The sequence below is a fragment of the Physella acuta genome, unplaced genomic scaffold, assembly GCF_028476545.2.
Source record: "Physella acuta isolate Inbredline_101_S28 unplaced genomic scaffold, ASM2847654v3 ptg001091l, whole genome shotgun sequence".
NCBI lineage: Eukaryota > Metazoa > Mollusca > Gastropoda > Physidae > Physella > Physella acuta.
The window spans coordinates 162,432-176,363 of NW_026732608.1; the positions used below are offsets into that span (position 1 = coordinate 162,432).

At 38.5% G+C, this 13,932-nt stretch overlaps 2 protein-coding genes across 2 annotated transcripts; one reads left to right on the forward strand and one right to left on the reverse strand.

Moving 5' to 3' along the window:
* Positions 1–1,921: 1,921 nt before the first annotated feature.
* Positions 1,922–4,537, reverse strand: LOC131955658 (protein ATP6V1FNB-like). Its single transcript, XM_059319851.1, has one exon. It carries the CDS (start codon positions 4,411–4,413, stop codon positions 3,844–3,846), a length of 570 nt encoding a protein of 189 aa, XP_059175834.1. The 5' UTR covers positions 4,414–4,537; the 3' UTR covers positions 1,922–3,843.
* A 14-nt stretch (positions 4,538–4,551) lies between these two features.
* LOC131955657 (F-box/LRR-repeat protein 5) lies at positions 4,552–13,609 on the forward strand. Its single transcript, XM_059319850.1, has 10 exons — positions 4,552–4,689; positions 7,303–7,529; positions 8,022–8,130; positions 8,262–8,400; positions 8,796–8,993; positions 9,279–9,454; positions 9,943–10,056; positions 10,436–10,518; positions 10,790–11,614; positions 13,217–13,609. Exons 1-10 carry the CDS (start codon positions 4,603–4,605, stop codon positions 13,443–13,445), a joined length of 2,187 nt encoding a protein of 728 aa, XP_059175833.1. The 5' UTR covers positions 4,552–4,602; the 3' UTR covers positions 13,446–13,609.
* Positions 13,610–13,932: the final 323 nt, after the last annotated feature.

A 13,932-nucleotide genomic window follows, 5' to 3' on the forward strand; every position in this document is an offset into this window, starting at 1 on the left:
TCAGGGCAATAAAACACCGTCCGTGTCACTCTCACCCGGTCGTATGGCATGTCGTGGAGCAGGAACGGCTACCGGTAGATCTAGCACACACACACACACACACACACACACACACACAAACATACACACAAGCACACATACACACACACACAAACACACACACACATACTCACGCATACATACACACACGCACATACATTCATACACACCCATACACGCACGGGGGTCGTCCATAAATGACGTCACACTCGCAGGGGGAGGGGGGTCCGTAAGTTTTGGAAAATTGTTTTAATAAATTGTAATAAGAATTGATTAAAATACTCTATGTTGACAGAGTTCAGACTAGATTTTAGAAAAATATCGATGTTTTAAAAAAAATTCACATGCAATTTTGAGGGGGGGGGGGGTTGTAGGCTGAGGTGTGACGTCATTTTAGGGGGGGTCTGGCTTTTTGTGACGACGTGTGACGGAGGGGAGGGGGAGGTAAAAATCGTCCAAAAAAGCGTGACGTCATTTATTGATGACCCAATACCCACGCACACACACACACACACACACATACACATACACACAAAGCAGCTTCGATATATTCATGCTGTGATTATCTTACAAAAAAAAAGTCTTACAGTTCTATAACATAAAACATTCATTGATATGAAAATTTGTTCTAACAAAGTATGTTTGTGCTTAAGAATAAAAACGTACAGGTTATCTACTTGTTTTTTAACTTAAAAGCACATTTTATTTAAAACTTTTGTATTCATAATGAGAAAATAAGGTGTCCTACTGGCGTCACTAGCTCGGGTGTCACCAGGTGTGGTAACTGAGGGTGTCGCCCCTCCCCCACCTATAACAACTTTGCATTTTTTTTTGGTTGTTGTCACCCCTCCCCTTTAGTATTATTTTAGCAGGATAAAGCATTGTTTTGTCAGTAAATGTTTGCGCTTTGGTGTCACTCCTTAAATGGTGTCATCCGGTGGGAATCCTCACCCCCGCCCCACGACCCTGCAGCCCCCACTTTGCCGCCCCCCCCCCACACTTCTTTCAATGTCGTTCAGCCGTGGGAAGGTGGAGTGGGGATTTGGGGTTGGGGCTTATCCGTTGGCCCTGTGTCTATTATATCAAAGGGACTATTATCCTTAGCTGTTGTGCCCATTGCCTTTGGGGAGCCACTGGGACCCGTGGCTGTAGTCGACAGCCACCTTCTCTAAAATTTGCCACCCTTCGGTCAAGGGGTTGTGAAGGGCTTTTGCCCGAGGGATGAATAGAGGATGCACTTTTAAAATGCGAATCATTTTAACGCGTGAAACAAAAGGTTCTAACCGCAAAGAATACTACCTGTCGATCCAAGATTTATGTGGAGCAATTTAAATTGTACTTATTTAACACGTTATTCTATTAAACCTTATCATGTACTTTTAAACTAGAAGTTTTATTATCACAAAAAGCTCAAAGTCATTTGCTTCCTTTAAACTGCCGTCGTAATTTTAATTTTTTTTTTTAATTTAAATATTTTTAATATATATAAAGTAATGTAATTTATGGATGCCGATATACGCCTCTATAAAATTATGAATATTGTGAACCAAATTATCTCCCCTTCACACTAACCAACTAATGTAACCGGATCTGGCTGTCTACAGATTCAATAGACCGCAGGGGGTAACTCAACATTAGCGACCACAAACACAGACGTCTCGAGCACATGGGAACGATCTCAAACATTCCACTACCTGTAGGCACTACGCTATATCTACACCCCACCCTGGTTATCTAACCCCCCCCCCCCCCCTTGGTGATCGATTATGCCTGGTGGTATCACCTCTTACTGCAAACATTCCTTGGTCCTTAACCCAAAGTGAAACTTAATTCCTTTAAACCACTCAAAGACCCCCCCCCCCTTTTTTTTTCGTTTTATCTCCTTCTCCTACTTACTCCCCCTTCCTCCGTATTCATAATTAAAGACCCCCTCCCAGTTTCAACCCGTTAGGTAAGTCTACGTACCATGCCTGGAGCAATGAAGAAAAAAAAATCTAGTCACGTTGTTCCCATGATAGATCAATACCACTGGAATCGATATTCTCGAATAGGTCCCGGCGATTCCCCCGTCTTAACATATAAGAATTGGGTCGTATCGATCCCGTTCCACGTCAATGGCCATGAAAAGGTACGCCTTTTTGTTAGCTCCGGACAAGTCTTGATACAATGTTTGGAAACCAAAGGGGTTTTATTTCGTTACTTTGTTTGCGCAGTTCGAATAATTTTTTTATACGTCTATTGATGTCTGGTGAAGCACCAATCCCACCCCCAACCCATGTCCTTATAACGAAAGACACTTTATATAAAGAATACCTCCTCCCCATAAATAAAGCGAGTATATCACTTTGTAGATATTACAGTGAACATGAAAACATGATGTTTACAAGAAGAAAAAAAAACAGTACATAAAGCTAATAATTGCAAAAATACAAACGTAGGCAAAAGGTTTACTTAACATTAAATACCATACCATTAGAGCAGTGCTTTACAGATATTATTCTCTTTATAAAAATGTCAAATGTATTGATTTCAGCTATTGACCGGAGATTAGAGGTGTCGTGTTATGGTGGTATTGACGCCCATTTCATACAGCCGGGATTAAGGAGGCCGATGTTGGCCCGCGGGCCACTGTTCTGTAAAATACTGGTCTAGTTGGTAACAAAATCTCACAAGGCAAAATTGTAACATTTGCTTAGTGTCATCATAATGTAACTTTAAAAATACATAGTGGCGTCATAATGTAACTTTAAAAATACATAGTGTCATCATATTGTAACTTTAAAAATACATAGTGGCATCATAATGTAACTTTAAAAATACATAGTGGGATCATAATGTAACTTTTAAAAAATACATAGTGTCATCATAATGAAAATTTTAAAATACACACACACACACACACACCCACACACACATTTGTCTCTCTCCAGGAGTTACAGACTCACACACACCAAACTAGTGACGCACCCAACATATCTTTACACACCCACAAACACACACAAGCACACACACACAGACCAAACCTACAAGACATAGACCTATTTACACACCTACTCCACAGACATACTTTTATACATCCACACACACACACACACACACTTTTATACAATACACGTTGTGGTTATTGTGTTATTAAAACATTATATTTTTTAACAGAACATTTTCTTTTGAAGTAACGACAAATCAAACCTACATTAACATAATTTTACAGAAACTTTAAATGTCAAGGTTGATGAGAGAAAGAAATTTCGTCACGAATTAGAAAAATTCTGTTTTTTTACTCGATTTCCAGTCCATGTTTGTTGAATCCAGACGTTAGTTGAATTCAGTCCGTGTTTGTTGTCCAGTCCATGTTTGTTGAATCCAGACGTTAGTTGAATTCAGTCCGTGTTTGTTGTCCAGTCCATGTTTGTTGAATACAGTCCATGTTTGTTGAATCTTGTAGATGTCAGCATGTTTATTGAATTCAGACCTTGTTTGTTGAATCCAGTCCAAATTTATTGAATCCAGTCCATGTTAGAAATATTCTGAGCTAAATGAAACATGCATATATGACGTAGGCCAAATGGCTTGATCGACCATTGTAAAAAAATATGTACCCAAATTATGGGTGGTGTAGTACAATAGAACTAATGAAAGTATTTATGTTATAAATTACCACTCACGATCTTATTCCCTTCAAAATTAGAATGTTAAATATACACATACACGTGCATGAAGTATTCACCAACACATCCCGAAGCAGTTAGTCCACACACTTACATGTTACAATACTGTGTAGGAATGTGAGCCAAAGTCTTGAGCCTAGTGCACCCTGTTGTACTCACTCATCAGCCCGTTCCTCGTGTAGAAGGTGTCCTCCACGATTTTAGTCCGGCCAAACTTGGGCTTCTTGATGTCCTCCTTTTTGATGACGTCACCCAGCCTCCAGCCGTACTCCCACGACGACAGGGTCGGGAAGGCGAACTTGACCTCCGGGATCGTCTGGTGTCGCTGCTTGAGATAGATGTATCTGCCTTTCTCCTCTTTCGTGAACCCGTCGTAAAGCGATTTCAAAACCATGGGCGAGGGCGCTCTCATTTCTGGCGCCTCAAGAACGGCGGTTGTGACGGCGTCCAAGCCCAAAGGGGCGTTCAGGTCGGCTTTTTTTCGGGAGAAGTTCGCCTCGGTTTGAATAGGAGGCAGTTTTTCAAAAACGGTATCGGATGGTTTGTTATCCTCAATTCGTTTACGGAAAACTTCAAGCTGCCGTGGTTTGCTCCGCTCCTGGCATCTCATCTTAGCAAACGACTGTAGCCTCGCTGATGCCTCTTTCTCAACAGTTTCTTTCCAGAAATTTTGCATCTGCGTATTAGCGTAAGGATTTCTGGCCATTTTTAGATCCTTTACGAACACTTCCTAATGAAATTAACAACTTCTTTAAACTTAATCACTCTGAGCAGTACTTATCACTCCTGAACTTATCAAATTTAAAGCCGACTCATATCAACGTCGTCAAGCCAACGTGACGTCACCAGTTCACGCGAGAGCTCAAACTCGCAGGTCTAATAATACACAATCAAAATGGCGCCCAGTTGGCCTGAAGAAGTTGACGTGTTTTCCGTTCCTCATTCCAGAATGAAAACACTTGTTCACAAATATAGTGATATGGTATTAAGCAACTTGCTCTTTTTTATGCATTGTAAATAATCGTAATCTCACTGCCTAATTTTTATTGTTTCTAGATTTAAATTGATGGACCCATAGCTCTGGATTGTGGTGGTCTTGTTTGACTGTTGACTAGTGTTGACTGTTTGTTTACTTTTTTGTTTTGTTTTGCACAAATGTGAATGACATCAACTCATCAACCACTGCAGTCAAATGTGTAGTCTGGCTCACAACTTGTAGATCTAGATATCTAGAATAGAATCGACTGCTAGTAAATTAAAATTATCTTCAGGTTTTAAGTTAGTTCTAGTGTTTCAAAAGTGCTGATTCCACATTTTGTGCATTACATCATCATCATTCATAATCAATCACATAATGTTTTATGTCATTTATGATCATTTAACAATAATAACTATAATAAAGAATAGAGATCAATAGGCTAGATATAGTTCCGTATATAATGATAATGTTACAATGTAGTAAAATAAAAGTAAAATCTTAGAATAGTCTTAGATCTAGACTCTATATTAGGTGCCCGGGACAAATCGGCCCCGTCAAAACGGCCCCGTTAATACGACCCCGTCAAATCGACTCCCGACAAACCGACCCCGTCAAAAGGGCCCCGACTTATTGGCTCCCGTCAAATGTTCTCCCGTCATATTGACTTGCCACATATAGGCTCCCGACAAATGGGCTCCCGATATTTAGGCTCCCGACAAATGGACTCCCGACATATTAACCCCTCACAAATAGGCTCAGGACATATTGGCTCCCGACAAAGCGGCTCCCGACATATTGGCTCCCGACATAAGGGCTCAAGACAAATGGGCTCCCGACAAATGGGCTCCCGGCAATTGGGCTCCCGACATATTGGCTTTTGACAAAATGTTTCCCGACATATTGGCTCCAGAAAAATGAATGATATGACCACTATTGGCATAAAAGTAACCATTGTGTCCTACCTCCAATACCACCATAACCTCTTTTTAATGCCCGAATGAAATTATTTTTTCATGAACCAACATTAATTCACAAACAAATCGAGCCCTTAACAGCTAAATTCCACCAATTCTAAAGTTTTGATAATGTGTAATTTACAACAGAAAAAATCTGTTGCTTAAAAGCGAGCACAGAAGTGTAAATGTATGATATACATGATGTTAACATAACAGCATTTTGTTTTGATAACCTACAAGCACAGTGGCGTAGCGAGGTCGGGTGTCACCCGGTGCGGCACTTAATGGTGTCACCCCCCCCCCCCAGAGGCGTTGCGACCCTTCCCGGGGACAAACTTTCAAGTTTTCGATTTGCACCCCCCCCCAAACTTTCGATTTGCACCCCCACCCCCTCAACTTTTTCTCTATATATTTTGCTATTTTTTGCCTTGATGTCAGTGTCACCCCCCTAAATGGTGTCACCCGGTGCGGTCCGCACCCCCCGCCTCGCCTTCGCTACACCTCTGCGTTAGGCTACAGAGGAGTTAAACGAAGAGATCAACTTCTACTTACGATGGATATTTTTTAATATATAAATATTCTGAAGGCAACATTTTGTATTTTATATGTCCTGATTTTGTATTTATACTATATTATTATGCTTGCCTACTACTGCTAAAAAGTTTATTTATAGGCTGATTCTCTAAATGTCTTGCACGACAAAGTGATATAGCCTGTAGTGTTATTATAACGATTGGGCTCTGTTTGACCCACAAACACTGAATCCCACTGCCGAAACGGTGGGGGGGGGGGGGGGGGGGGCTTTTTGGAACTTTTAACCTTTTTCTATTTTAAAATAATTTATGTAACAAATATTAAAATTCCATTGTAAAAGTTTTAATTTTTCTGAGGGAAAAGGGCCCCTATGTGCCTTGGGCCCCCATGCCTTTCTTACGCTAGCTTTACGGCAGCTACGCCACTGTGTCAGTGGTCCTTTTGTCTGGAGCCAAATTGACAGGAGCCTTTTTGTCGGGAGCCAAAATGACGCTAGCCTATTTGTCGGGAGTCGTAATGACGGGGGCCGTTTTGTGGAGAAACTAAATGGCGGGAGCCTATTTGTCGGGAGTCGTAATAACGGGGGCCGTTTTGTGGAAAAAACTAAATGACGGGAGACTATATGTCGGGAGCCAAAATGACTGGAGCCTATTTGTCAGGAGCCTTATTGACTGGAGCCCTTTTGTCTGGAGCCTATATAACGGGAGCCTATTTGTCGGGAGCCTATATGACGGGGTCCATATGTCGCTGGCCCTTTTGACGGGGTCGTTTTGACGGGGCCGTTTCGTCATTGGCCGAATTGACGCCGCACGCTATATTACTATAACCAATCAACAAACAAAACCAATTTGGTTTTCATGCAAAAATTTAAATTATTTTTAGTCTACTACTACTAAAATAATTTTTAGAATGCAAGGCTTAGAAAAGAACTAGACAGATATATATATAATATATAATCAGATTGACACATATATGAGTAGCCTTCGTCATGAGCAATCATTACACACATACATATCAATTTATTGCCTAGACCTAGGCTATATTTTTAAAAATGATTTTTAAAAATTTCAAGTCACCACAAAGGATTTACTGCCTATAGTTTTATAAATAATAAAAACAATTTCAGATCACCACAACAGATTTCCGAGATGAAAGGAACTTGACCACACTGCTGGAGAACCTGCTCAATGTCTTCTCTGAGTTCAAAGCTCATGAACAGATTGAAAACATGCTAATCATGCGGAAGCTTCGAAGCAAACTAAAGGCTGCTTGTGTGACAAGCGCTGCAGTTTGTAATTGTCACAGTGACAATAGATTGACAGACATGCTTGATCTTGTCGCAGATGGGTACAAGTAAGTTTAAATTGTCAATAGAAAGTTGTACAATAGTTATAGCAATAGAATTAACAGAAAGTGATATTTCAATGCCAAGGGTAGACAAAGGTACAGAAAATGTCCAAGTAGAGACAGAGCAGTTTTAAACCCTACGGGATCCGAACCTTCCAATCCACGCGGATTCTGTACCTTTGTCTGCCCTTGGCGTTGAAATATCACTTTCTGTTTCTATAGCTATTTCAGTGACAACTCCTGATTCCATCCCCTCTACACGTTTATAATAGTTATAAAATATTCAAATTGTCTTTCTTAAAGTTTTGTTTCAGCACAACGATTATTGTTAATGTTAGCACAATAATTATTGTTTTGAATTATTTCCTGTAAGATACTTAATATACTATTTTCAGCATTGATAATTTATGTTAAAAGAATAAATCAAATAACACTTTAATTTTGTTGTACATGTTGGAATAAAATAAAAATTAAATTACAATTTAAAATATCTTCCAGATGGGCCCATAAAACTTCACGTGAACGCCAGGCTTATGGGAGAAAGCTGCGTCATGCCTTGGAGGACTTTACACAGAATTTTATTCCTCACATGGAAGAGGAGGAAGAGGTTAAAACCTAAAGTCATCTTACTTTTTATATATACACATTAATTTAAGTCTAATCATAGTGTTCCAATTTTAACCCTTTTTTGAAAATAACTTTAAACCAAGAATTGTTTTTTGTTGTTCCTGTCTGCAGGTGTTTCAGCCCATGTTGATGCAGTATTTCAGCTATGAGGAACTGAAAGAACTTAAAGACAAAGTGATCAGGGAACATTATATCCCTGCCAGCCGAGGTCCCCCTCAACATGAGAAGTGTGTTGCAGACTCATGTGAATGTAAGTCATTATCATACATTTATTTACTTCAGTAACAGCCAAATAAACTTATACTATTATCTGTAGCAGTTATTTCTATGGCTATTGTTTTAGTTTTATATTTTAACCATTATGGGATTATTAATTATAGAAAAAAACAAACTCAAAGAAATCTCCTACATAATTGTTCTTGTTCATAGAATGGATATTTTAATTCTTTCCTCATAATTTAAAAAAAAATTTCACTAGTTTTAGAGGATAGAAAAGAAAATTGCTAATTATTAGAACATATAGCAATAGTCAGTATATTCCATTTTTTCTCTAAAAATAGTCGCTGTATACATATTTTTTAAATGTATAAATTAACAATATTTGTTTTTCAAACAAAATCTATGATTGAAACTGCTACTTTACAGCTGATAGCTCTTGTGATGAAGGAGATAAAAAGAAGGAAGACTTTTTCCATGATCTCCCCAATGAAATCTGCCAAAAGATTTTCTCGTATCTGGGACCAAAAGACTTGGCTCGAATAGGTCAGGTGTCACAGAGGTGGAATAGCTTGGCTAAAGATCCCCTAATGTGGTCCAAACTTTACCCTGTTCACTGGGCACAAGGTACACAAATCTGAAAGTTTCTTTAGTAATCACTTTTATTCACTTTTTCCATGCATAACTCGTGTTATTCATATTTTCAAAATGGCTTCATGTACCTGATTGCTTTCACATCTTTTAACACCTTATACTACATTTTACATTATTTTGTCAGTGGCATTAGGTTACCATAACCTGTATATTTTAGCTTCATTGGTTATAACTTACATTTGAAACATCATTTCATAGACTTAAAAAACCAATACATCCGTAGGTTTAAAATATATTTATTTCCATACTGTATTGCAGGTAATTGGAGCTTCTTCCCTCAGCCTGTGGGTGGGGTGGATGGGGTAGGATTTGGACATGGGAGTCAGGAGCAGGAGGAAGCAGACTCCTATGTTTGTATGGATGAAGATGCGGATGTTGATGACTCTTCAGATAGTGATGAGCCAGAGCACGAGGAGTCAGAAAATCTGAAACAGGTGAGCTGAAAAATATCTGTACTAAGCCATCTTTGTAAATTCAAAATAAATAAGCTAGAAATATTAGTTTACAAGGCCATCTATAAAAATCTGAAATGGATGAGCTGAAAAAATATCTTTATTTAGCCATCTGTGTAAATATGAAACACATGAGCAAAAAAATGTCAGTTACCCCTGTCTCAGTCCCAGTAGTTTTATGCTTAGAAAAATATGGCACCTTTCAGCCAGTGCAATGTTGATAGCAGCTTTACTTGATTTTAAAACTAATTTGAAACATTTTATTAAAATTTAAAATTTGACAATAATAATTAGATCTATTAAAAATTATTTTTCACTCACAAAGATGCCATGTCACTGCATCATATTCACTGTGAACATGTTAATGTGAGCAGCTTTGGATTTCTTTACCGAAGTTGTTCTGGCTGTTTCTTAATTAAAAATTAAAACTTGAAAAATCATTTTAATATGAATGTTATTAATTTTTTCAGATTCTGAAAGAAGCCAAAATGATAACGGCAATTGTGAAACATCTCCTGCCACATGTAGGTCAAGGTGTGAAAGTATGTGACCTGGCCTATAGCCGGGGGCTAAGCAGCAGCTTGGTAAGATTGTAAAACTCTTTCAAGGCAATATTGGCTGTAAAATGTTACTTAAAAACAACTTCATGTGAAATCAAACTTAAAAAGGGATTTTCTGTATTTTCTAAACAATATAAATAACACTTATTTAATTTGCTATCCATATAAAAATAGGAAAAAAAATAAAATAACAGGTAAGCCATACTTTGAAGGAAAAAAAAATAATTATTTATTTATTATAATCTATGATGCCCAGGGTTCAGTATTCTTTAACTCTGTTATTGTGATGGGTTACATAACTGTATTTCATTACCTGAACTTTACCTTTCTCACATGTTGGTACACTAGATAACCCTAATAGCCATCTCCTATGGTGCATTCACTTTTGAATCTCTACCAACAGGTGCACAAGATTCTAAAGCTGTGCCCTAACTTGGAGGTTCTAGACCTGACCCACACTAAAGTTGGGGATGATGCCTTTAAAGAGTGAGTTGTTTTAAATTTTACCTGACCTGAAATATGTTCTCATATGGAATGTCAGTACAGATATTGAAGCTATCTTCTTATTGCTTATGGTCTCTGAAAAAGCTATGCTTTGATACTGCATTTATATGCCGGTATCTTTACAAGAACCAAAGATGTTAAATCATTTGGTTGCAAACAATATTTAAATATGTAAATCATCATGAAACAACTAATTTAGTTTAATAATTTTCTCTTTTTTTTAAAATGAATGTATTCTTTGACGTATCCTCAGATGTGGGGTCAGCGGTCGCATGTCCAAGCTGCGCCACTTGGACCTGACAGGGTGTGAGAACATCACTGACCTGACGCTGTTCAGCTTGTCCTGTGCAGGGGAGGAGGGGAGAGCTGGGGAGGAGGGGGAGCATGTGGAGATAGAGAACCTGCCGGCCTTGTGTCCCTGTAAAGTTTCAACCTGCTGCCAGAGGCGTCCAGCTCCTGAGATCACACCAACAAAGTCACTCGAAGCAAATGTCATTTGTTGCCCCAATACAACAAAGTCACTCGAAGCAAATGTCATTTGTTGCCCGAGTACAACAAAGTTACTAGAAGCAAATGTAATTTGTTGCCCCAGTGGTGGCGGCCGTTGTGTAGAGAAGCCTACCACAGCATCACCGCCTGCCGTCTCTAGAGTCAGCAGCGAAGATTGTGATCTCAGCTACGTCTACCTAGACATGCTCATTGAATCTGACGGGAACCTTCTCACCCAGAACTCTTCTACTTCTGTCTCCAGTGACTTTTCAATGTTTTGTTTAACTGAAGAGTTACAAAGCTTCAACTTTGACCCAGACATCTGTACCGACCATGCTGGGTTGGACCGACCCCCCACTCCAAGGACTTTAGGCTGTGGGGGGAGTGGTCTGATTCTTAACACATGTGATACCAGGGGCCAAGACATCAATATTGGAACATTTCATAGCTCCAAGCCTGGCAATGGGGTGAAGGCAGGGGTAGATGTTGGTCAAAGTCTTGAGAACAAAGTGGAGCCAGACGAACAAGTGTGCAAGCTGGAGTACCTCAGTTTAAATGGTTGCTACAGGATCTCTGATGCTGGCCTGTGGTGAGTGTTGTTTGGTCAGTTGAAATGGTTGTGTTGTTTGGTCAGTTGAAATGGTTGTGTTGTTTGGTCAGTTGAAATGGTTGTGTTGTTTGGTCAGTTGAAATGGTTGTGTTGTTTGGTCAGTTGAAATGGTTGTGTTGGTTGGTCAGTTGTTTGTTTTGTTTGGTCAGTTGAAATGGTTGTGTTGTTTGGTCAGTTGAAATTGTTGTGTTGTTTGGTCAGTTGAAATGGTTGTGTTGTTTGGTCAGTTGAAATGGTTGTGTTGTTTGGTCAGTTGAAATGGTTGTGTTGTTTGGTCAGTTGAAATGGTTGTGTTGTTTGGTCAGTTGAAATTGTTGTGTTGGTTGGTCAGTTGAAATTGTTGTGTTGTTTGGTCAGTTGAAATTGTTGTGTTGTTTGGTCAGTTGAAATTGTTGTGTTGTTTGGTCAGTTGAAATGGTTGTGTTGTTTGGTCAATTGAAATGGTTGTGTTGTTTGGTCAATTGAAATTGTTGTGTTGTTTGGTCAGTTGAAATTGTTGTGTTGTTTGGTCAGTTGAAATGGTTGTGTTGTTTGGTCAGTTGAAATTGTTGTGTTGTTTGGTCAGTTGAAATTGTTGTGTTGTTTGGTCAGTTGAAATGGTTGTGTTGTTTGGTCAGTTGAAATGGTTGTGTTGTTTGGTCAGTTGAAATGGTTGTGTTGTTTGGTCAGTTGAAATGGTTGTGTTGTTTGGTCAGTTGAAATGGTTGTGTTGGTTGGTCAGTTGAAATTGTTGTGTTGTTTGGTCAGACGAAATGGTTGTGTTGTTTGGTCAGTTGAAATGGTTGTGTTGTTTGGTCAGATGAAATGGTTGTGTTGTTTGGTCAGTTGAAATTGTTGTGTTGGTTGGTCAGTTGAAATTGTTGTGTTGTTTGGTCAGTTGAAATTGTTGTGTTGTTTGGTCAGTTGAAATGGTTGTGTTGTTTGGTCAGTTGAAATGGTTGTGTTGTTTGGTCAGTTGAAATGGTTGTGTTGGTTGGTCAGTTGTTTGTTTTGTTTGGTCAGTTGAAATGGTTGTGTTGTTTGGTCAGATGAAATGGTTGTGTTGTTTAGTCAGTTGAAATGGTTGTGTTGTTTGGTCAGATGAAATGGTTGTGTTGTTTGGTCAGTTGAAATGGTTGGTCAGTTGAAATGCTTGTGTTGGTTGGTCGGTTGTTTGTTTTGTTTGGTCAGTTGAAATGGTTGTGTTGTTTGGTCAGTTAAAATGGTTGTGTTGTTTGGTCAGATGAAATGGTTGCTACATGATCTCTTTATTGGACCATAATATGTTGTTCTGATTTCTCAACCCAAGTTAACAAGATTGATGAACATTGTGGCACCTAATTTCTAAAACTTGGCTGATAATTTAAATTTTTTTAAAAAATGTATAACATAATAGAATTGATAAATCTAAATCAACGCTCTAGTATTTTTACTCAAAAAGCTATCAGTCTGTTTTAATTAAGTAATAAATCACTAGATTTAATTCACAGTCACACAAAAGAACCAAATAGTAAAACAATCAGAGTACTTGTCCAATAGCTTGAATTCTTTCTCATAATTTTCATTGGTTTATTTGATACTTAACAACCTCTTTATCTTCAGTGCCTTGGCTAGAGGAAGAGGTACCCCACACCTGTCTCACCTGGATATCTCTGGCTGTATTTCTGTGAGTGGCTACGGCCTGTCCACCCTGGTCTCAACATGCACTAGCCTGGACCACGCCAACCTTTATTACTGTGACTTCATGCCTGATGACCCCTACCCCACGACGGCCAGTGGATGTCGTAACCTGCAGTGTCACATCCGGTTCTGCTGCAGTGGCTTTGACTAATGGTAAATAGTTAAGTTCAGACGTCTTTTTTTTATCGATTATTTAACAAGTATTTTTGCTTTCGACTAATGGTAAATAATCAGGCTCAGATGTCATTTTGTTTTTAAACAATTTTTCTTTATTGTATGCATTTAAATTCAGTTTCACATAAAAGATTTATAAAATAAGAATTTTTTTTGTTATTTTTTCCTTTCAATTACCTAACCTTGTCTTTCATGTTTGTTTTGTAAACTTTAGTGCATAGCGATTAGAATTACAGGAGTCAGTTGTCATCACTCAACCAAAAAATTATGGGAAATAAAAATATGTAAAAATTTTGGTATCATTGTAACTTGCTTTACCTGAATAGTCAATTCAAAAAAGTTATGGTTACCTCCCCTTGACCAGGATTTTATTTCTTTATTATGTGAATGTTTTAGAAGAACGTGTTAATAAAATAATTCTTTAGATTTGTTTTTATGATTGGATTCGAGTGGAGTTCTATAAT

What these genes read in the sequence shown, in the direction of transcription:
- LOC131955658 (XM_059319851.1), bottom strand. Translation starts at nt 4,413, where the DNA reads ATGGCCAGAAATCCTTACGCTAATACGCAGATGCAAAATTTCTGGAAA.
- LOC131955657 (XM_059319850.1), top strand. Translation starts at nt 4,603, where the DNA reads ATGGCGCCCAGTTGGCCTGAAGAAGTTGACGTGTTTTCCGTTCCTCAT. An exon ending in TTCACAAATATAGTGATATG is followed by an intron (nt 4,690 to 7,302) that starts GTATTAAGCAAC and finishes AAACAATTTCAG; the next exon opens with ATCACCACAACAGATTTCCG. An exon ending in AGTCAGAAAATCTGAAACAG is followed by an intron (nt 9,455 to 9,942) that starts GTGAGCTGAAAA and finishes TAATTTTTTCAG; the next exon opens with ATTCTGAAAGAAGCCAAAAT.